General features: G+C 36.7%; 1 protein-coding gene across 2 annotated transcripts in view; it reads left to right on the forward strand.

Moving 5' to 3' along the window:
- Nucleotides 1-34: 34 nt before the first annotated feature.
- LOC138922107 (ATP-binding cassette sub-family D member 2-like) overlaps nt 35-22,092 on the forward strand; it is a 284,371-nt gene continuing 262,313 nt past the window's right edge. For both annotated transcript variants that reach the window (XM_070258930.1, XM_070258931.1), the window contains exons 1-7: nt 35-179; nt 2,605-2,708; nt 4,699-6,234; nt 7,778-7,958; nt 16,413-16,534; nt 19,884-20,052; nt 20,790-20,884. In XM_070258930.1, the coding sequence (XP_070115031.1) occupies nt 5,026-6,234; nt 7,778-7,958; nt 16,413-16,534; nt 19,884-20,052; nt 20,790-20,884 (1,776 nt within the window). In that variant the 5' untranslated portion in view covers nt 35-179; nt 2,605-2,708; nt 4,699-5,025. The remainder of the gene's footprint in view (nt 180-2,604; nt 2,709-4,698; nt 6,235-7,777; nt 7,959-16,412; nt 16,535-19,883; nt 20,053-20,789; nt 20,885-22,092) is intronic.

Below are 22,092 nucleotides of genomic sequence, written 5' to 3' on the forward strand. Positions count from 1 at the left end.
GGTTAGGCTCCTTCCGCGTCTCCCGGCAGCCTCTGCGGTTTCTGCGGCGACGCTGTCCTGATAGGGCCGCAGGGGACGCCGTGGGAAAGCAGCGCGTCCGAAGGAGGAAGAACACAGCAGTTTCAACCGGTCGGGCGAAGGAACCCTCAAGAAATCAAGTGTCGGGCTGTGGCCGCAGGGTTAGTGTTTCAAACCACCCCCACCATAGTTTTATTTACTTTGGTGTAGGTCTCAGCCTTTTTCTTTTTAGGTCAAAGAACAGACTGAGGGGAGAAAAAGAAGGCAAGAACAAAGATATGGATCCGTAATCCTCAAGATGATGTTTCCATTCCCACATCACTCCACATCCAAATCCTTTAAATATCTTTCACGTGCAGTTTCAATATTCAGTACACAGTTGTTTATTAGAAATATTGCGCTGTAGTAACTTACCATTTTGTGGGTTTCTTAGAGAGCTTGATCAAAACTGGGTTTAGCTGTAAAGACCCAAAGACTTTAAACACCTTACCGAAAAAAATCTCAAAACGAAAGTTGGATTTTAGTGATCGTTTCTGTGTTATGTTTGTATATCCTCACAAAATGTTTATCTTACACACTGTTCTATGATATTTTGGTTAGAAACTAGAAATCTCCTGTACCAAACAAATGCACAAATGGTTTTTTTTCCCCAATTGTCATGATTGTTTTCCAGATTTTTAATCTGGGCAACCTCTCATTTTCAAATATGATACATTTTCTGTTAACTCATTGGGAAATAGTGCCTAAAATATAGTTGCCTAAAATAGGATTATGTGCCCTGGTAGACATCGTTTAATCATAGAAATACTGATTTTTGTCACAAAAATTCACCAAAGTATATCTATCATTGGTTTGAATTAAACCAAGTGAGTATAGCATTTCAGAACAAATTAGTCTTCGTCATGGAGTAGCTCATCGTTTTTCAGTAACTAAACCATACAGTCGAGTCAGAAGCAATGGCCCAGTGCGTTAGCCTTTCCTACTTTCAACATTTTGAAACAGGTACAAATTAACTAAATTAACTAGAAGGGGAAAATAATTTTATAGAGGATTGACTGACCTTTTAAAATATATTCTATAGGTAGAGACATAAAGGACAGGTTGACCAATCTGTTGAGAAGAGTCAAGAAGTGGGAGCTGGATAGAACCGTGTCTTCTCTCTGACTAGAGTCACTGCTTTCCTTCCAGTCACAGAGAGGCAGTGGAAGTGGTCAATTAGGCTAAGGAAAGATTAATCTATGAGATACATCCTCAGACAAGATATTTGCTGGGTTTTCCTTCACAGCAAAAGACATTTCATTATGAACCAGTTATTAGGTGGTTATTTGTAACAGATGAAATATTGACCTAAGATCTCATCTTCATTGTGTTTGTGGCTCACATGAATAAGGCTAGCATGACTGGTAGATAATGAGTCAAATGCTGTGCTATTTTAGGGCCAGTAGGGCAATTAGGTAATCTCGGGTCAGGAAACAGTTCAAGAAAGGAATACAGCACAGATAAAATACTACTTAGCATTTGCTGAGAAGGAAATGCATCCCAAATCTTAAACCTTAATTTGTCTTTACTGCTAAAAATTATTTACTCTCTGGTGATTTACTATCTAAACACATAATACATATTATCTACATTATACATTTTTATTCATATACTTATATATGTAGGTCTCTTTATTATAAAAATTTATTTCTGATGTTTTACTGTTTAGAAAGCATGTAGTTTTCCTAATATATGTGTATATATATAGTCTCTAATATATATATAAAGTCTATTTAATCCTGCTCTTCCATGGTTGTTGGTAATGTCCACTGTGACACTGACATTGAGAGTATCACACTTGAGAACAGAGTAATTTGATAATTATTGCTTATTTTTTAACTTTCATTCATTTTCAAGATCTTTTTTTAAGATTATTTCTCCTCTCTTAAGAAAAATTTTAATGCTTTCCCATGTAAACACATGTAAAGTTGAGAAGATTGAGTGGAAATTAGGCTGAATTATGTTTACTATAGTAACAAGTGACTTTTTTTCACTCTTTTTTTCTCACCTAGTTTGAAATTCAAACTAAATTAGCATTCTTTCTGCTTTAATTGCATGGCAATATAAAAAATGAAAGAAGTATCTTGACATTCTTAGTTTCTTACTTAAATACCATATATTTCCAACTGGAATTATGTATCTGTTTTCCTATCATCTTGAATTCTTCCTCTGCCTTCCCTGAAGTCTTGAGCTTGGTCTCAGATGCTAGGACCAACCCTGACTCTTGGGGGTAGGGTAGAGTGAAGGGTGGGAGTGGAATTAAAATGGTGATAGTTACATCTGTACTTAAGTGGCTCATCATTAGGTCAAATCTCACATTAACCTTTTCCCCAGTTCTAGTAACTGGCCTCCAACCTTCCCTGCACCACAATTCCGGTAACCAAATTTCTGTCTTTCTATCTTGATTATTTTCCTCATTCTAACAAGTCTTTCACTCAAGCCAATAAAAGCTTGTTCCTATACCCTAGCTTCATTATCAGTTGATAAACTGACCTACCTACAACTAAGTGCAGGCCTGATTTGATCTCTAACCTTCTTTGCTTCTAGATTTCCCACTGCCCTGCTCCTCCCCTGATGTGGCTGTCCTATGCCAGTGATGCAGGCCACTTGCCTCGACTGCCAGCTGCTCGCTGACCGGCGTAACCCTCTGTGTAAGTGTTCTGCCTGGCTGAACATCCTCCTATCACCCCCAGCTAAGTTTACCCTGGCCCTCCACCTGTCTTATCACAGTCAGGAGATGTGACATAAAGAATTAAAGTTTATAAGGGTAAGAGATCCTTACTTTGACACGTGAGAAACGTGAGATTAGGAATAAAAGATTTTGAAAATAACCACTATAACACTATGATCTCTACATACAGACTTAGAAAGTCTCAATGGAATGAATGATAGATTGTGCTGCTAATATGGTCAGCTATAAAAGAAATTTGCATGAATTTGCCACTCATGTATTAGTCAGTCTGCTGAATTGAATGCAAACAAATGAAAAGAGACCTGTGATGATTCTTGAAATTCATATAGGTACATGGGAAAGGAGTTTTAAAAGTTTAAGGCTATTGTTACTTATGAAAAGGAGAATAGTTCTTTATTCACAGTAAACTGAATAATGAAGATCATTCAACACTGAAACAGGTTTTATATTCTAGCACAAGGGTTGGCAAACTTCTTCTGAAGAGGGCCAGATAGTGAATATTTTAGGCTCTGTTTCATCTATCCAGCTCTGGCTCTGTGGCTTGCAAGCCATAGAAAATAAGTAAATAAATAAATGGGTGTGGCTGTGTTCCAATAAAACTTTATTTATGGACACTGAAATAAAAATTTCATGTAATTTTCATGCACCACAAAATATTATTATTCTTGTGATGTGTTTTCAACCATTTTAAAATGTAAAAACTGTTCTTATCTCAAGGGCCATAAAAAAATAGGTGGCAGGCCAAATTTGGCCCACTGGTTGGGTTATAATTTGCCAACCTCTGTTCTAATTTAATGCATATCTTCCCAGGCTTCCAGTTGACTAGAAATGTGTATGTATGTTGTGGGGGGTGGTGGGTGTGGGGAAGCAAAAATGCTTTTGCATATTCGAAAACACACTCATCCTTACCTAAACATTTTACATATTTAAAAGTATGCAGAATTTTGCTTGACTGTTTAGCAGTTTAAGTCCTCTATTAGGGATGTAGGGAAAATTTTTTTAACACTCTTTGTTTGAATCAAATAACCAAAGTGGGAAGTAGCCAATAGATTATCTCTAAGCCTAAACAAAACAAGCAAAACAAAAGTTTGCAAAAGACAAAGAACTCTCAAAAAAGGTCCCAGAGAAGCTATTTCCACCATCTAACTCCAGTTGGATTCCCAAATGGTTAACTTTAGGTTATAAAGTCACACACCTCCAAGTAACAACTATCTAAAGGACGCAAGAGGGTGGTAGAAGTGAAACACTGCTCTTTTTTATTCAATAGTCACCTTGTAAATAAATACCAGTGCATCAGATCTCCATTGCTAAAAATAGCAGTTGTGGGGCTGGAAGATTTTTATTGTAAGGACAAGTAAACATAGAGATGGAGATATAGCAAAGAACTATTTTCTATAATGCAGAAGACTTCTCTCCTATTTATTTACAAAATATGCCCTCAATTACGACTTGTCTGATAGATTCTGGGACTTCATGAGAAACACAGGCAGAAAAAATAAAATAAAATGGGACTGAAAAACAGATCTAAGTATTTGATAGTTTGCTTTCTCCAGTGTCCCTCCCGCTTGTCTCTTTCCTCTCTCTCCCTTTCAGATTCAGTCCATACCCTTTCACATTCATTCCATATCCTTTTCACATTCATTTCATGTTGGTCCTCTTGCCCCTCCTCCCTCATCTCCCTAGCTCCTTCTGCCTCATCTCGTTTTATAGCGCTTGGAAATTTCCTTTTCTTTCTGCTCTTCCCCTTGTGGTATCTACTAAAACCTTAGAGGAGTGATGTATATTCTGAAACTTCTGTGCGTTTCTAAGTGACGCTGAGCATGCTCAGTAGCTGGGGCAGGTTTTGTCGCCCGCAGCTGCCCTGATTCGACCTTTCCCAAAATAGACATTTAACTCTTTGGACTCCTGCCTAAGGATGTAATTCGCTTTGCTTTCTCCTCATTTTCAAGGTTCAAAGGGAAGCGGCGAGGATTCCAAGGTCCCACCATCCTCACAGCCAATGAGGGGCCTGTGAGGGAGGAGCTTGGGGCAGCTTAGTGCAGCTTGAGCTTCTGAGGGAATCATCCTCAGTAGGTGCAGTGGAGTCTGAGCTCCGCTGCACCTGTCACAGCAGAACAAAATTGAAAAAAACAAAAGCAAAATTTAAGAAAAGAAGAGAAGAAATGCTGCGGACTATGGAACCCTGTAGGACTTTCTGAAACATTTGCTGGGGATTCAGGTGGATCATGATCTTTTAAAACCAATTCTTTTTGAAGCCGGTTTGGGTAATTGGGAAAATGACACATATGCTAAATGCAGCAGCTGATCTAATGAAATGGACCAGATCTAGCGCTGCTAAAAGGGCTGCCTGCCTGGTGGCTGCGGCATATGCTCTGAAAACCCTCTATCCCATCATTAGCAGGCGTTTAAAGCAATCTGGCCACAGGAAGAGAAAAGAAGCAGCTTACCCGACTGCAGAGAACAGAGAAATACTGCATTGCACCGAGACCACTTGTAAAAATTCTTCGCCTGGAGTGAATGCAGATTTTTTCAAACAGCTACTAGAACTTCGGAAAATTCTCTTTCCAAAACTTGTGACCACTGAAACAGGGTGGCTCTGCCTCCACTCGGTGGCTCTGATCTCGAGAACATTTCTGTCTATCTATGTGGCTGGTCTGGATGGACAAATCGTGAAAAGCATTGTGGAAAAGAAGCCTCGGGCTTTCATCATCATATTAATCAAGTGGCTTATGATTGCCATCCCTGCTGCCTCTGTGAACAGTGCGATAAGGTACCTGGAGTGCAAACTGGCTTTCATCATCAAATTACTCAAGTGGCTTATGATTGCCATCCCTGCTGCCTCTGTGAACAGTGCGATAAGGTACCTGGAGTGCAAACTGGCTTTCATCATCAAATTACTCAAGTGGCTTATGATTGCCATCCCTGCTGCCTCTGTGAACAGTGCAATAAGGTACCTGGAGTGCAAACTGGCTTTCATCATCAAATTACTCAAGTGGCTTATGATTGCCATCCCTGCTGCCTCTGTGAACAGTGCGATAAGGTACCTGGAGTGCAAACTGGCTTTGGCCTTCAGAACTCGCCTAGTAGACCATGCCTGTGAAACCTATTTTACAAATCAGACTTATTATAAGGTGATCAATATGGATGGGAGGCTGGCAAACCCTGACCAGTCTCTTACTGAGGATATTATGATGTTCTCCCAATCTGTGGCTCACTTGTATTCTAATCTGACCAAACCTATTTTAGATGTAATCCTGACCTCCTATACGCTCATCCAGACTGCTACATCCAGAGGAGCTAGCCCAATTGGGCCCACCCTATTAGCAGGGCTTGTGGTATATGCCACTGCTACAGTGTTGAAAGCCTGCTCTCCCAAATTTGGTAAATTGGTGGCTGAAGAAGCTCATAGAAAAGGCTGTTTGCAGTATGTGCACTCCAGAATTATAGCCAAGGTTGAAGAAATTGCCTTTTACAGAGGACATAAGGTAAGATAGAAATTAAGATGATGGGTGAAATGTGAGACTGTTCGAGCTGCCACTGCAGTGCTAGATACCATCTGTTGTACTGTTGATGGACCCACTTCTTTAGCGTTTTAGACTCCGATGACATCTAAACCTGTACTAGAATGTATGCTTCCTTACCCTTTTTACTCACAAGTTGTTAAAGAATTATAGAGTGCAAACTTTTCTAAAGTTTCATGAGAATAAAATTTTCAGCACTCAGTCTACTTAGCCTCAGTTACCCAAACATGCTCAGAATTATCTCTGAAGCATTTTCTTAAAACTTAAATCCTAATTGGTTGTAGAACATTAGAAGAAAATGTGTTTGGAAACTGAGTAAACACATGTCCATTGAGATGGAAAATTTAGGATGGTATTCTCTTGGTGTTACTATTGAGGGCCCTTTGTTTTTAAGAGGAAAAAAGACCCTGTCCTTTTACATGAAAGACAAGTTTAACAATTTTGCATGCCTGGTCAGCAATGGAGGGTCCTCAGTCCTAAGAAGTGCAGGAGAGTGTGTCTCACAAATGGCATTTCCAACTCTTAGTTAATGTTCAGCACCATGTTTGACACAAATAAAAAGAGGCAGTGAAATGAAATTTTGTCTGGCTTTGAGAGAAAAGCTAAGATTAGAGAAGAAATGAGGAGGAGAAAAGGAATTTCAGAACGTTATTTCTGAATACTAAAGATTTTCGACATTAAGCAGATCCCTAAAATAGTTAGCCTAATTACATAAACTTCCAGAGCATTGAAGTAACCTCAGAATATTAAATACGACCAAATTTTTTAAGGTGATGCATCTGAAATCTTAATACAAATGACTTAGTACAAATGAAATATTCAGGTATTCTTAAGTTGAAATGGTATTTTAATTCCCAAGCAGAATTATTTACTTTTTGAAGCATCATTAGTTATCAAGACAAACGTTTACAGTAGTAGGAATCTGAAGAAGAAAATTTAAAGCAAATTTAGGACTTCTACTCCCCCTTGAAAATTGTCCTTATATGTTGTATTAGTCATATTGACTTGTGATTCTTCTTGAATCATTGAACTCAGTGATTTAAATTATACCATGCTGTAGGCTTCCGGCATTTAAGACAAAATCCAGCAAATTGAGTTAGTTCGAAAATGGAATCTAATTACACATATGTGTGTCATGTGTTTATTTTCAAATATTTTTGGTGTGATCAAGAAGGATAAAGTTCTAACATTGTTTACTCATGTCTTATAGAATATCGTTTAATTTTAACCTCATGCATGTAATTTTGAAATAAAAATTATAAATCACTGACATGTACTTTATATTTACTAAGTATCATGGGTTTTTTTCAATAATATAGGTGTGACCAAATTAAACAATAATGACTCATTCTTATATTAATCTGTATTTTTTAGTTGTTAGAATCATAGATCATACTATACTAAGTAAAACAAAATAATGTGTACCTATCTTTAAAGAAAGCCTTCAGACATACAGTATTTACTTTTGTAACTCATGCTGGGTTCTTGCCTCTTTTTCCCTCTATAGGTGGAAATGAAGCAACTCCAGAAAAGTTACAAAGCTTTAGCCGATCAGATGAACCTCATTTTATCCAAACGTTTGTGGTGCATCATGATAGAGCAGTTCTTGATGAAGTATGTTTGGAGCAGCAGTGGACTGATTATGGTGGCTGTACCTATTATCACTGCAACTGGCTTTGCAGATGGTGGTAATGACATTTATGCTTAATCTTCAATATATGTTTAGGATTATTTCTCTTGAAGGTGTCACTGCTGGTTTTGTGTGAGTGAAACTGAATATGTAGCCATTTTTCTGTGGTCATTAATGGTCAGAAACAAAGGCAGACTTTGCAACATCCAATAATAATACCTGCAATGTGAAAGGAGATAAGTGGCTCAAAAGTCCTTTCCAGTTGTGAGATATTTCAAATTAATATCTTGAAAAGCAGTGTAAGTTCTCTCCATGTGTTTTAAACTTCAGTTCTGCACATCCCATGTATTTAGTCTATAAATATTCTATAACTGGATCTGCCCTGTTTTGTGATTTGAAGAGTTGGTTGACTACATTAGGCAACTAGGAATATTGTTTTAGGAAGTGCTTCACACCATGGAAGGAGATCTCCTCTACTTGTAGGTAACATAGATAAAGCTCCTATGTAGCATGATTTGGTGGCATTGTGGGGGTAGGGGTTGTCAAGCTGCCCCTGTCTAATTCTAGCTATCACCACCCCAGTGGTTTTTACCAACATTTTTCATCTTTGGGATAACTAAGAAAGATAAGGACAACAAGAACAATATTAAAACGTTCTGTAATACTTGAGATGGGAGTTTGGGTCTTAATGGGCAGAGACAAAGGGGAGTTAATTAAATTAGCAGCATTTTCTGCTCTTCCTCCAAAATAAAACGTTCCCCCTTCTCTTTAAAAACCACTTGGTCAAAATTGGCCTTAGTGTTGAAGTAACTAAATAAAAGCATGGGCTTTGTAGTAAGACAGAGCTTAGCTCAACTCTTGGCTTTCCCTCTTCCTGCCTGTATCCTCTCAGTCATGTTAATTAAACTCTGAACCTCCATTTCCTCATCTGTAAAAGGAGAATTGGAAAGGCTACTTCAGAGGACTGTTGGGAGGATTTAACAGAATAATGTTTATAAAGTACAGAGCATGCTCTTGACGTTCTTGATATAGAGTGACAATTATTACCTAGGAAACAAAAGGCAACACTGAGAATAAGGTAACAGAATTCACACTATTTTACGGCTATTTTTGGTGTAGAATTAAGAATTAAGTTATTTGTTTGAAGTCATCTAATAAAAACAAGTAAAAGAATTACCCTATACTTTAATATTTTGAAACAGTGCTTCAATGCTTTAACCAATTATTACAAAAAAACTTGTCAAATTTGAGTCATTCTTAACCTAAAATTGTTCATTTTAGTAAATTGGAATTTGTCAATCCCATGTGATAAGACTGTAGATATACCAAATATACTCCACAACTCAACTGTCTAATACTGTGTTTAGACCACTGGGAAACTGAATTTTATCTATTTTTATGTTTTCAAAGTTTTATTTTTCAAAAAATCATTTAAAAAGTTTATATTGAATAAGGTGTTGTTGGTAATAGTATTTTTAGACATAATCCTTTCATTATAAGATAAAATAAATTGCTTTTTCAAAAAAGTATTGGAGAAAAAAATGACACAAAAATTTATGGTCTGGAGATTAGTTTTAGTAAGACACAACAAAATTATCAGATATTCATAGTGGGTCTAAGTATATGGATGTTTTAAAAGGTTCGTATATAACGTATAGAGACAACACCAATGACAAGATCATGGTGTAGTTCTCTTAGTGCTTGGAAGCACGGGTCTTATTACAAAACCCCAGAGTATTCAACATAGAGCAGAGAAAATGCAGCTATTAATGGTGACAAATTAACCCCACAGAGACCAGTAAGAAGTAAACAGTATATGCAAAGAATCTAACAATCTTATTTCTATGGGTGATGTAATAAGATATTTAAAAATAAATCCTGAAAATATCATATTAAATTAAAGAAACAACATTAAAATTTCACATTGAAATTATGATAATCACAGTGATGCAAGTAAAATAAAGTAATTCTTAAAGCTTCTTTTCAAAAGAGGATTTTATACAAAGAGAAGCAGTATAAGAATGTCATAGAAGAAAAAAATAAATTCGTATGACAGCATTATTATGAGAAGGTGCTTCAATATCTTCTGTAATTTCTAATGTTACTATATATACGCTTATAATGTTTGTGCGTATTTACTAAAGACATTTGACCTACAATGATTTAACACATGAAAATATTGTTAGCATTTTACTCATACAAAATTATTTTTTCTAAATAATGATATATCTTTGAGGCTTTAGGTCTTGGAATTACATATCATATATTCTAATCTAATCTTCAGTCTTAATTTACACTTATGCCCTGAGTTGTCCCTTATGTTAGAGATGAATTAAATACATGATACTGTATATTTTAAAGCAAAAATAGGTGGAAAAAGTGGGTGAATGAGAGAAGAATGGCAAAGAGAAAAGGGAGAAAAAGTAGGATAGAGGAAAAAAAGACAATACAATAAAGAAGCAGGCCACTGTTCAGATCTTGACTCAGCTATTTAGTAGTTATCCATCCTTGAGAAATTTGCATAAACTTTATATGCCTCAGTTTTCCTCTCTTAACCATAGGTATAGTAATATATATCTTACAGAATTATGAAATTGTATATAATGTATTTAATGTGCTTTGAAACAGTTCTCAGCAAGTAGTAAGAATTTAGGTGGATCATTGTTAATATTTATTCTATTCTTACCATGTGGGCTCTGGCATCAGATTGCCTGGGTTCAAATGCTTACTCTTTTGCTTACTAGGCTATGACTATGGGCAAGTCATTTAACCTTCTTGTGCTTCAATTTCCTCATTTCTGAAATGGGAGAAATTATAGCAGGGTTGTTAGGAGGATTAAAGAAGAGTACATGTGTAAAACTTAGAACAATGCCTGCTTCATCGAAAATGCTCAATAGACATTTGCTGGCACGATTATTGTTGTTAAGAGAGCAAGATATTTAAAAGTGATTAGGAAGTCAGAGGTAAAAGTGCAGATAGGAGGAAGAGCCTGCATAGTTTTTTTGGAGGAGAAAAGAAAAATAGTTTTGTAGTAGATTTGTTATACCACCCACCTACAACTTCAAGTGAAATCTTATGGTTAGGACAGGATTATGTTTATATTCAAGTTCACATTACAAAATTGCATGTGGAATCATGCCATTTTCACTCAGACGAGGAGCTTAGAGGTCATCCAGTCTGGAGCCCCAGATTTGCCTCAGGGCACACAGATGGTTAGTGGAAGCACTAAGGATAGAAGACATTATGTGATTCCTAGTGTGTTACTTTTCTTACCTTCATCACGCTACCTCCGTTTAGCTATATTGGAACTTAGTCTATAAGGGACTTAACTTAGTTTGAGACCAAGCAATCGTGGGAGCTAATGCTTGAAATAGAGGCATTGAAATAGTTAATTATATATAGTTTCTGTTATATTTTCTTAGAGGACATTACCCCTTTCTTTGCTTTGTATTAAGAGAAAGACTGAAATTATGTCAAGAAAATAGTTACCTGGGAGCTGTATCTCAATTTTTTAATATTATAGGCCACTTTTCTTCTCTTCATATCAAAAGCAGTTCTGGGCAAGGCCAGGGAAAGCTACTTATAGGTCCCTTCTGCCGGACCTTATCACAGACACCTGACAGGCAGTGAACAGTGCACCTAAGCCACTAGCACTGCCAGTAGCGTCCACATGTTGGTGATCTGCTAACGTGAGGTGGCACCTCAGAAGTAGCAACTGAAAGCACTCTTAGGAATGGAACTGAACTCTACCATAACCCTCATAACATGGGTGATATTTTATTCCTAAAATGTACTTCCAACAAGATGATCTCCATAGCTCCTGCTGCAGGAGTATGTCTCATATTCAAATGCCAAATTGTTGAAATATAATTTTGTATTTGGGTCAGTTTACATATGACTACTCTCTTGTTGACCAATTATTGTCACAGTAATTATCAGTACATATCAAAGACATACTTTTTAGCTGTAATTAGCTATTCGTGTCAGGAGCTATAATTTTTAAAGTATAACATACATGCCCACAACGGCACAATCATTAGTGTACCACTCAGTGAACTGTCACAAAGTCAACCCATACACGTAAGCACCACTGAGAAGAAACAGAACCTTACCTTCATCCTAGAAGCTCCCATCCCAGAAACCCCTTCCCAGTCTTATCCTCATCTTCAGCCTCCTACCCCCATCCCCACTTCCTCCTGCCCCTGCCCCCATGCCACAGCAAAGGCAGGCATTTTACCGATCATTCATTAGTATTTGCTGGGTTTTGAGCCTTATATAAATAGTATCATGCAGTACGTATGAGAGTTTTAGTTGCTCCACATCTTTGTCAATGTTTGATGTGAGTCTTTTTCCTTTTAGGCATTCTTATGAGTGTATAAGCGTGCTTCATTGTAGTCTTAATTTGCATTTCTCTGATGACTGAGGAGGTTAAGCACTTTTCATTTGTTTATTGGCTACTTGGATAGCCTTTTTTATGAAGTACCGATAAGTTTTTTCTTCATTTTTAAACTGGCTTATCTGGTTTTTGCTTGTTCATTTGTAAAGCTCTTGTGTATTCTGTAATGAGTAGTTTGTCAGATACACACACACACACACACACACTCAAATCTCTTTTCCCACTCTATTCTTGCCTTTTCAGTCTCTTAAGTGTCTAAGAGAAGTTCATAATTTTAATATAGTTCAATTTATCAATCATTTTCTTTGTTGTTAGTGCTTTTTTTGTCCTGTTTAAGAAATATTTGTGTCACCCAAGGTCATAGAGTTATTCTCCTATTTTTTTTTTTTTTTTTTTTTTTGAGGAAGATTAGCCCTGAGCTAACTACTGCCAATCCTCCTCTTTTTTTTTCTGAGGAAGACTAGCCCTGAGCTAACATCCATGCCCACCTTCCTCTACTTTATACATGGGACGCCTACCACAGCATGGCATTTGCCATGCGGTGCCATGTCTGTACCCGGGATCTGAGCCAGCGAACCCCAGGCCATCGAGAAGCAGAACGTGCCAACTTAACCGCTGCACCACTGGGCCGGCCCTCTCCTATTTTATCTTCTAGAAATTTATTGGTTTTTCATTTCACATTAAGATCATCAGTTAGAATTGATGTTTATATATGGTATGAGGTAGGGTAAGATTCAGATTTGTCAAGGTGGCAAAGATAAAACATAAATGACAAGAAATAAACTCAGATTGTAAGTCCAAAGAAAAAAGTACAGAAGGGTAGCCTGCTTTTTTAATTTTTAAAAAATTAATAGACAATTTTCTTTAGAATAGTTTTAGGTTTACAGAAAAATTGAGCAGAAAGTGTTCAGTTCCCAAATTTCCCCTCCTCCCATAATTTCCCTTGTTATTTACATCTTGTATTAATGTGATACCTTTGTTATAACTGATGAACCAATATTTATACATTAGTAACTGAAGTCCATAGTTTACATTAGGATTCACTCTTTGTATTATACAGTTCTATGGGTTTTCACAAATGTATTACATAACCTTAGTTTTAAATCCTTTCTCACCTTTTCAGTGAAATAGCAACAGATGTGACCGTGTTTCAATATATCCTTTTATTAGCAGAGCTGAAAATAGCAGTAAAATGAGAAGATATAATGTTAAATATTAAATCCTTAAGTGAGGCACTTTTGACAACGTATTCAAAATATTTGGTGAGGAAGATAAAATGTGTTGATCTGGGATACAAAATAGGTGAGTGCTTTAGGTCATGAATTTATATCTCTGACACTGAGGAATGTACCCTTCTCACAGAGGCTATGCAGTTGGCTGTTGTGAGCATGGCAAAATACTACTGGCACTGCTCTCACAGTACTTTCCAAAGAACAATCCGTAGAATAAAAGTCAAATGAAATCTGTCCAGAGCTATTTGTAATTTTGTTGCTAAAAGCACGAAGAAAACCCAATAGGCATTAATCTGCTAAAGCGACGTGGAAAGTACCATGCCATGTCAAACACCAGTTCATCTGTGCTAGTGTTTTTACTTCTTAACAGAGACTGTCAGTAAAAGCTACTATTTAAACCGCTTTTAACCCAAATTCATAAAATCCCATGATTATTTTAGATCACCAGCCAGATTCTCTATGAGCCAAAACTATTCTTAGTGCTTTAACTGATTCAGCAATTCACTATTTTGGTAGCTTGCTGAGAATCTTTCGGTAATTTTTTTGTGTCTATCTAAATTTTGTCACACATTTAAATGTAAGAATATCTACATTCTGTTTCCAGTCTATTTATTCAATCACATTTTTCACTCCTCACTTATACCAGCACTCAAAGCCTTTCTTTTTTCATTCCTCAGGGAAACTCACTCACTTCAAGGGGGCTAACAGGAGTCCTCTAGAGCAGTGACAATAGTAGGGCTAGGAGGAACCACATTGGACTATTTGTCCTCTTTTTTTTTTTTTAAAGATTGGCACCTGAGCTAACAACTGTTGCCAATCTTCTTTTTTTCCTTCTTCTTCTTCTCCTCCACAAAACCCCCCAGTACATAGTTGTATATTCTAGTTGTGAGTGACTCTGGCTGTGCTATGTGGGACACCACCTCAGTGTGGCCTGCTGAGCGGTGCCGTGTCCGCGCCCAGGATCCCAACCAGCGAAACCCTGGGCTGCCAAAGTGGAGCTCAGGAACTTAACCACTCGGCCACCGGGTGGCCCCTAGACTATTGTAAAAGGGCCCCATGAACTCATGGTGATTCTCATACTCGGGTGAAATCAGTGCCTGACACCAACCCATGCTGTAACTTGATCAAGCTGTTTATCATTCAGTTGGCATTGCTTGAAGTTTCCCTTCTCTGTCCTGTTGCTTATACTATACTTATGATCTATTGAAATTATATGTGGTCTTCAAGGCCTCACTCACAGTCTACTCCTCCATGAAGCATTTCCTGTCTCTTGCAGCAAGAAATGATCTTTGCCTCCTCTAAACACCTCCCATTAACTCTCTTCATAGGCTGCCCTGCATAGTTATTTGGGAACTTATCTTCTCTCTCCTACCAAACTGTAGGCTCCCTAAGGAAAGAGTCTGAAAATCACATTTATCCTTGCATGTCCTATAGCACCTTGCCTAATTTCTTGCATATCTAGGTGTTCAGTAAATATCTGCTGAGTGCATTTTACCTTATATTATGCGTGGATCTCTTTCAAACCCAGCTGAGCTGTCTGTGAGCAAGTAAATATGAAATTATCTGGTAGTCATAATAGGGCATAAGTTAAATATTTGCACTGATATGGAGAAAAAAAACCTTTGCACTGAGATAAGTCAGAGAACAATAAATATCAAAGTTAGACTATGACTATCTATATCACTCTAATTTCTTCATTAATTTTCAGCATTTAATTTAGAACTTTGGAAATAATCTATAGACGGGCCAGATAGAGACTCAAATTGTTGGAAAGATTAAAATAATGACTTGGAGAGAACAATTTTGAAGAATGAGACTAAATTAAATAGATATGCGATAATAACTAGAGAAAATAATAACAGCTAACATTTAGAGAACTTATTATAGGCCATAGATTAGACTAACACTTCATTTGTATTTCACCTTAAAACAACTCTTTGAGATAGAATTGTTTGAGATAGTATTATTGTCTCCCTCATTTACAAATGAGAAAATAGGCATGGAGAGGATAAGTGGCAAGTTCTACTTACCTTACTACCTGCCAATAAGTAGTAAAGCCTGGATTCAAACCTAGTCTGACTCCTCTTAACTGTAATTCTGCATTGACAGTAATTTAGGATGTTCATTCATCTATCCATCCCATCCGTGCATCCATGCATCCATTCAATACACATTAAGGAGTACTATGTGCTGGAGACTCTGCTGAGTACTAGGAATAAAGAATAAAACACACATTCTTGACCCTTAAGAAAGTTAAAGTCCATTGGAAAGGCCAGCAAAAGTTTCCAGGGAAACCTTTACTAAAGAGTTAACTCTTGAAGAAAGAGCTAGACAAAGAAGGAAGAGAAGTATATTGAAGTCAGAAGAAATCATGTATGCAAATAGCAGAGGATAAATAGAGTGTTGCATGTTTGGGCTGCCGCTAGACTGTAGAGTGAGGGTTGGTTGAAACAGGTAGACAGAGGCTGGATTATGAGGGTCAGCTAACTTGCATTTCTATTAAAGGAACTACACTAGAAATATTTGCTTGTATTCCTATTAGTAGTATTTTATTGACCAAATCCATAGTATTTGATTGCCTAGCTGTAATAAGGGCAGGGAGTTGAATTTGGAAAAAGTTAAAAGAATGCTAAGTGAAAATAGTCATAATTCCTATAGACTTACTTTTGTTCCAAGTCTCCTTCTAAAAAAATAATGAAACAAAAGAAAGCTTTAAATAAAATCTCGTACAAATATTGTATTTTCAATAATTCATTAAATTTCTAAGAAATTGCTGGTACTAATGAAAAATTTACATGTGGTTGTTTTGGCCATAATTTCATCTGTATAAAATAAAACATTTAGTTACTTGAAAAAACTCAATAGTTTTGTAGTTTGCTTTTAGATCTAGAGGATGGCCCCAAACAAGCTATGGTTAGTGAACGGACAGAAGCCTTTACTACTGCTCGAACTTTATTGGCCTCTGGAGCTGATGCTATTGAAAGGATTATGTCTTCATACAAAGAGGTACTTGCATTTCTCATCATCAATTTGATTAAAATAAGATATATGAAAATCAAGCAAAATGTAAATTACAAGATATACTTAGTATTTTGGAAACATTTTTCTCTACCAAACATTGCTAAGAGTAAGGCAGCCCTCCCAAGTATATTGCTGCTAATACCCTTTAATTTTTACACTTTCAATTATAACTCCTCTTTTTCTGTCTATAGTATGATGTATTTGTTTTTAATTAAAAAAAAAACCACACCCCTAGGTGTGGATTCTGGAGCCAGAGTGCCTAAATTTAAATTCTTGCTCCAGTATTTACAAATTATATGAACTTACTCAAATTCCTTAACCTGTCTGTGTCTGTTTCATCATCTGTGAAATAAGGATAATGATAGCATTGACTTTGTAGGGTTGTTGTGAGTTAATACATGTAGAATGTTTAAAACAATACATATTAAGCAGTCACTAAATGTTAGCCAATAATATTACTTATATACCTTGCAAACTTTTACTCATCCTTCATGACAAGTCAAGCCTCACCAACCACCTCTAAAACCCTCTTGTGATTCCACCTTCTTTCCGCCTTCGTTGCAGAGTCTGGCTCTACCTTCTCTGTGTTCACAGTACACCTGGTGCTTTACCACATTGTAATTGACTATCCCCTGCACCAGGCCCTGAGTGGAAAGCAGGAACTGTCTTACTCAGCTTTACATTCTTAATATCCATTTTAATGCTTGGAATGTTGTACGTGGTCAATAAATACTTGCTGAAAGAATGGTAATGACCTGCAAATATCACAGTGTTAAGACTGGAAATCATTTTATTCAGTTCAGATGTTACATAATATTCCCATGGACAGACATTCTCACTATTAATTACTCTTGTGGCTTTTGTATCAATATAAATTGCCAGAGCATCTTTATAAATTTAGCTGCCTATTAAATAAGCCTCGAATAAGCCATATAAAAGAGTTACAAAGTTTGTGATTTACCCACAAAACTTTTCAGTCTCATTCAACAACTGATTTCTTGAATTGGGTTAAAAAAATAAAAGTAAAACCAGTTGTTTAGGGCCACGTACCAAACCAACTCAATTTTAAAAAATTTTTCAAATAGTAATTTTGATAATCTGAAGACACAGTTTTGAGGATAGGTTTTTTGATTAATAAATTACTTATTAAAATTAAATGACAAATCAAAATTTTGGCCATCTCACATTAAAATACTTTGGTATCTAAGTCACAGAAAGAATATCAATTAGTTTTTCTACATTGTCTCCGACACAAAAACTGATTGCATTTTGCTTTATTTTGGCTGACTGTGCTTTGAATCACAGAATGTTCACTTCTAAAGAATCTTATTGCTGCTATGACAGCACATGAAAGCATCATGCATTCTCTGCTAGCTCCAGAGGGAGCAAGGGTCCTTTTTAGAGTTAGAGTTCAAGGGCAAACCCCCTGTCTTATATCCCAAAGTAATTTGTCCACAGTCACATTCTCAGGTTTTTTCAGACACTCTTGGCCCGCTCCACCCTGACTCCTGGTCTACTAACTCCTTGCCTCCTGCTTTTCTTTAATTGACCTCTACATTTGGTTTTGGACTTTTTATTTTTTTATGCAAATATATTTAGCCAGGTTTCTTTTGAATCCATATTTTGTTAATCCTTAGCTCTGTTTTCCTCTGCTTGAGAACTCAGGAGATTTTTGTGGATAACATTTGAGAAATTACCCTTTAAATAGCTATAACATTAACATATAGAAATGCGATACTAATCCAGCTACAGACCTCTCACACAGTAGAAACACGGTAGAAAGCTTTTGACAGTAATATGCACTCTTTTACTGCTTGTTTTGCACACACAAAAATCTTACACAAATGTCAGCATTGTTGTATTATTCCACAATTTATTGTTTAAGAGACATTTACTAGTGACCTGCCTCGCTTACTGGTTCCAGTTTCCTAGTAAACATTTCTGTAAGGGAATGGTTTTTGTGCTTTCCTTTTCACTGAGAAAGATGGTCTTGACAGGAGATGAGTCACCTTTCACAGTACCCTGACAACAAGGTGTTCTTTTAATAGAAAAACAGCAGGAGATTCAGCCTAAATTGGATCACTGGCAGGATAGGAGCAAGGTACCACTCTATTGAGCCTTATGGACTAAAGCAGAGATTTATCTCATCTTATCTTTAATCTCACCTAGAAAACAGTCATATTTAATGTTTTTCTTTGGGCATATAAATCATGTTTGGCTTGAAAAGAAGCTGAATTGTGGAACTTGGACTGAAAAGGAGTTGAAGATTTACATTGAGCTCACTCCCAATTTTGGTATCCTCTAGCAGGGATATTTTCCCTGCCAAGCTTAGGAATTTTGACAATCAATTTGACTCAGAAGCATTCATTTCTAATAAGAAAAATATGTATTTTTCTTCTATTTAAACCCTATTTTAAATTGAAAAAAGATATCAAAATAAAGGATCATAATTTCATTGAATGAACTTAAGCTTTTCACAAAATTTCTAATTTTCTGGAAATGAAATCTGTCATTTGAACGAGTCAAATCAGAAATTTGACTAAAGATTTATTTATTTATGAAGATTTTATTTTTTCCTTTTTCTGCCCAAAGCCCCCCGTACATAGTTGTGTATTTTCAGTTGTGGGTCCTTCTAGTTGTGCTATGTGGAACGCTGCCTCAGCATGGCTTCATGAGCAGTGCCGTGTCTGTGCCCAGGATTCCAACTGGTGAACCCTAGGCCGCTGAAGCAGAGCGTACAAACTTAACCACTCGGCCCCGGGGCTGGCCCCAAAAGATTTGTTTTTTTTAAGATCGGTACCTGAGCCAACATCTGCTGCCAATCTTTTTTTTCCCTTCTCTCCAAAGCCCCCCAGTACACAGTGTATATTCTAGTTGTAGGTCCTTCTGGTTCTGCTATGTGCGATGCTACCTCAGCACGACTTGATGAGCGGTGCTAGGTCTGCACCCAGGATCCAAACCGGCAAAACCCTGGGCCGCTGAAGTGGAGCGTGAAAACTTAACCACTTGGCCGTGGGGCCAGCCCCTTGACCAAAGATTTTTAAGTCTCACTAATATTCTGAAATCTTTACATTTTGTTTTTAACCGTGACTTGAATGAATAATTTTTTATGTGTTTTATAATCCCAATCAAACTTACATTGACACGTTGCTATGTTGCTCTCTTGAGAAACTTTTTACCGTTACTTGTTTTAGTTATCAGATATGTTATTTATTTTTCATGTATAATAAAATAGGATCTTTAATATTAAATCAAAAAGCTTATATGATTGCATATTTTTTTAAGTCTGTCTTGAGTATATTAACTCTATTTTATTTCTCTGTGTTGGTTTTAGATCACTGAATTAGCAGGCTATACTGCTCGAGTGTACAATATGTTTTGGGTCTTTGATGAAGTGAAAAGAGGCATTTATAAGAGAACTGCTGTCATGCAAGAGTCTGAAAACCATAGCAAGAATGGAGCTAACATAGAATTATCCCTCAGTGATACGTTGGAAATCAAAGGTATTAGACTCAAATTTTTTTGTATTTTTCCTGTATTTAAGTGTTTATCAACAGAACTAAAGTTTTTTAGAAGCTAGTCTTTAACAGATAAAAGAAACCAACATTTATTTATTTAAATAGTTATTCCTAAACTTAGTATTGCAGTGTGAGGAGTGGTGACTAACATTACCATTAAAAAAAAATTGTTACCTTTATTTAGAACAAAATTTCTAGAATTATTTTTGGAAACTGCACATATGGCAGAATGAATTGTTTGCTTTTAAAAATCAAATAACAGAATTAGAACTAATGTCATATTGTTCTTCATCATCCTATGTTTTTAAACTTATTTGGTTATCATATTTTTAAAAATTATATATAAATGTCTTAATTCCCTTTCTGGGGCACCGTGTTTTTTCTGTAAGAAAGGTTAATTTAGAGAAACAAGTAGTTGTAAAGAGTATGGCTGGGTTATATCAGATAGAGTTTAGCTTTGCTCTCATTATGATGTTGACATTAGGTTATTGGTAAGTAATGTTTCTGAGAAAGATTTTCCAAGTAGATGTGTCAAAACGTCCAAATTTACGTTAAACTTTTCTTTAGATATAGATATCTATATTTCACTTGGTTTTCTGATTTGTTACTGTGAATTATCTTTATAACGAATTTATCTATGTTGCATTATACTTTAAGTGATTTACGTAGTTAAGAATAACGTGTGATAGCTTTTGTAACTTAAGTCGTTCCTTAACTTATAGGAGAAGTTATTGATGTGGATCATGGAATTATTTGCGAAAATGTTCCCATACATACACCAACGGGAGAAGTGGTGGCTTCCAGGCTAAACTTCAAAGTAAGATGATATTCAAAAATCTTCTGATTGTTGCCATCACACTAATAAAAAACAACACAGAATTCATGTACATTTGTTAAATACATGGAGGAGCATATGGAAAGGAGGGGAAATCAAGGAAGGTATGCACAGTGGCTGAATTACAAAAGCACTTAATTCCTCAGAAAGCAGAAAGAAAGAGAAATTTGATGTCTACTGCTTTATTGCCAGGTTGAAAATTAAAATTACAGTTCACTGAGAGCCTATACAAGGTTCCCAAACGGTTTTTCACACTGCGTTTTCCCTCACCTGAAAAAACAGGCCAAGAGATTGTGACGATCCATAATTAGCGTTTTAATCCATTTGGCAGGACTCAGTGTTTTTCACGTTCTGTGATACTGGGATCTGCGTCTTCACTGTCATGTGTTAAACCTTTAAGTCTTGTCCAAAAGTCATGTCATTACCTAGAGAATCCTTCTGTGAATTCCAGGCAGGTTGCCATCTTTCTGCTTCCGCCTCCTCTCCTCACCATTACAATGGGGAGAATAACGGTAACCTGCCTTTTGGATGTGAGGATCAAATGAGACAGTTGGTGCAAAGCAGTCGGTGCAGGATCTGGCACAAAGTGAAGCCTTCAATAAATTATGATTACAGTAGTTTTGACTTCCCTCCAGTCGGAATATAGTCGAGTTGAAGTTCGTGGCTATGTCACAGCTGTGTCTCAGGCTGGTGTCTGCCGCCCTGAGCCAAGCCGTAAAAATCCCTAGAATAACTTTGCAAAAGCCTGTTAGCCTCTTGAGGCTCCTACACTTCTTTATTTTATTTTGTTTTATTTTATTTTATTTTACTTTATTGCAGTGACAGTGGATTCTAACATCACGTAGCTTTCCAGAGGTACGTTGTAATACATTTCGAATTCTGTGTAGATTACGTCGTGTTCACCGCCCAAAAACTAATTATAGTCCGTCACCTCACATGTGAGCCTCATCGCCCCTTTGGCTCTCTCCCCTCCCCCCCTCCCCCTACGGTAACCACCAATCCAATCTCCGTTGCTCTGTGCGTGTTCGTCATTGTTTTTATCATGTACTCATGAGTGAGATCACACGGTGTTTGACTTTCTCCCTCTGATTTATTTCACTTCGCATAATACCCTCAAGGTCCATCCACGTTGTCACAAATGGCCGGATCTCATCGTTTCTTAGGGCCGAGTAGCATTCCATTGTGTATAC

Source organism: Equus caballus, unplaced genomic scaffold (assembly GCF_041296265.1).
Source record: "Equus caballus isolate H_3958 breed thoroughbred unplaced genomic scaffold, TB-T2T haplotype2-0000451, whole genome shotgun sequence".
In the NCBI taxonomy this organism is placed as follows: domain Eukaryota; kingdom Metazoa; phylum Chordata; class Mammalia; order Perissodactyla; family Equidae; genus Equus; species Equus caballus.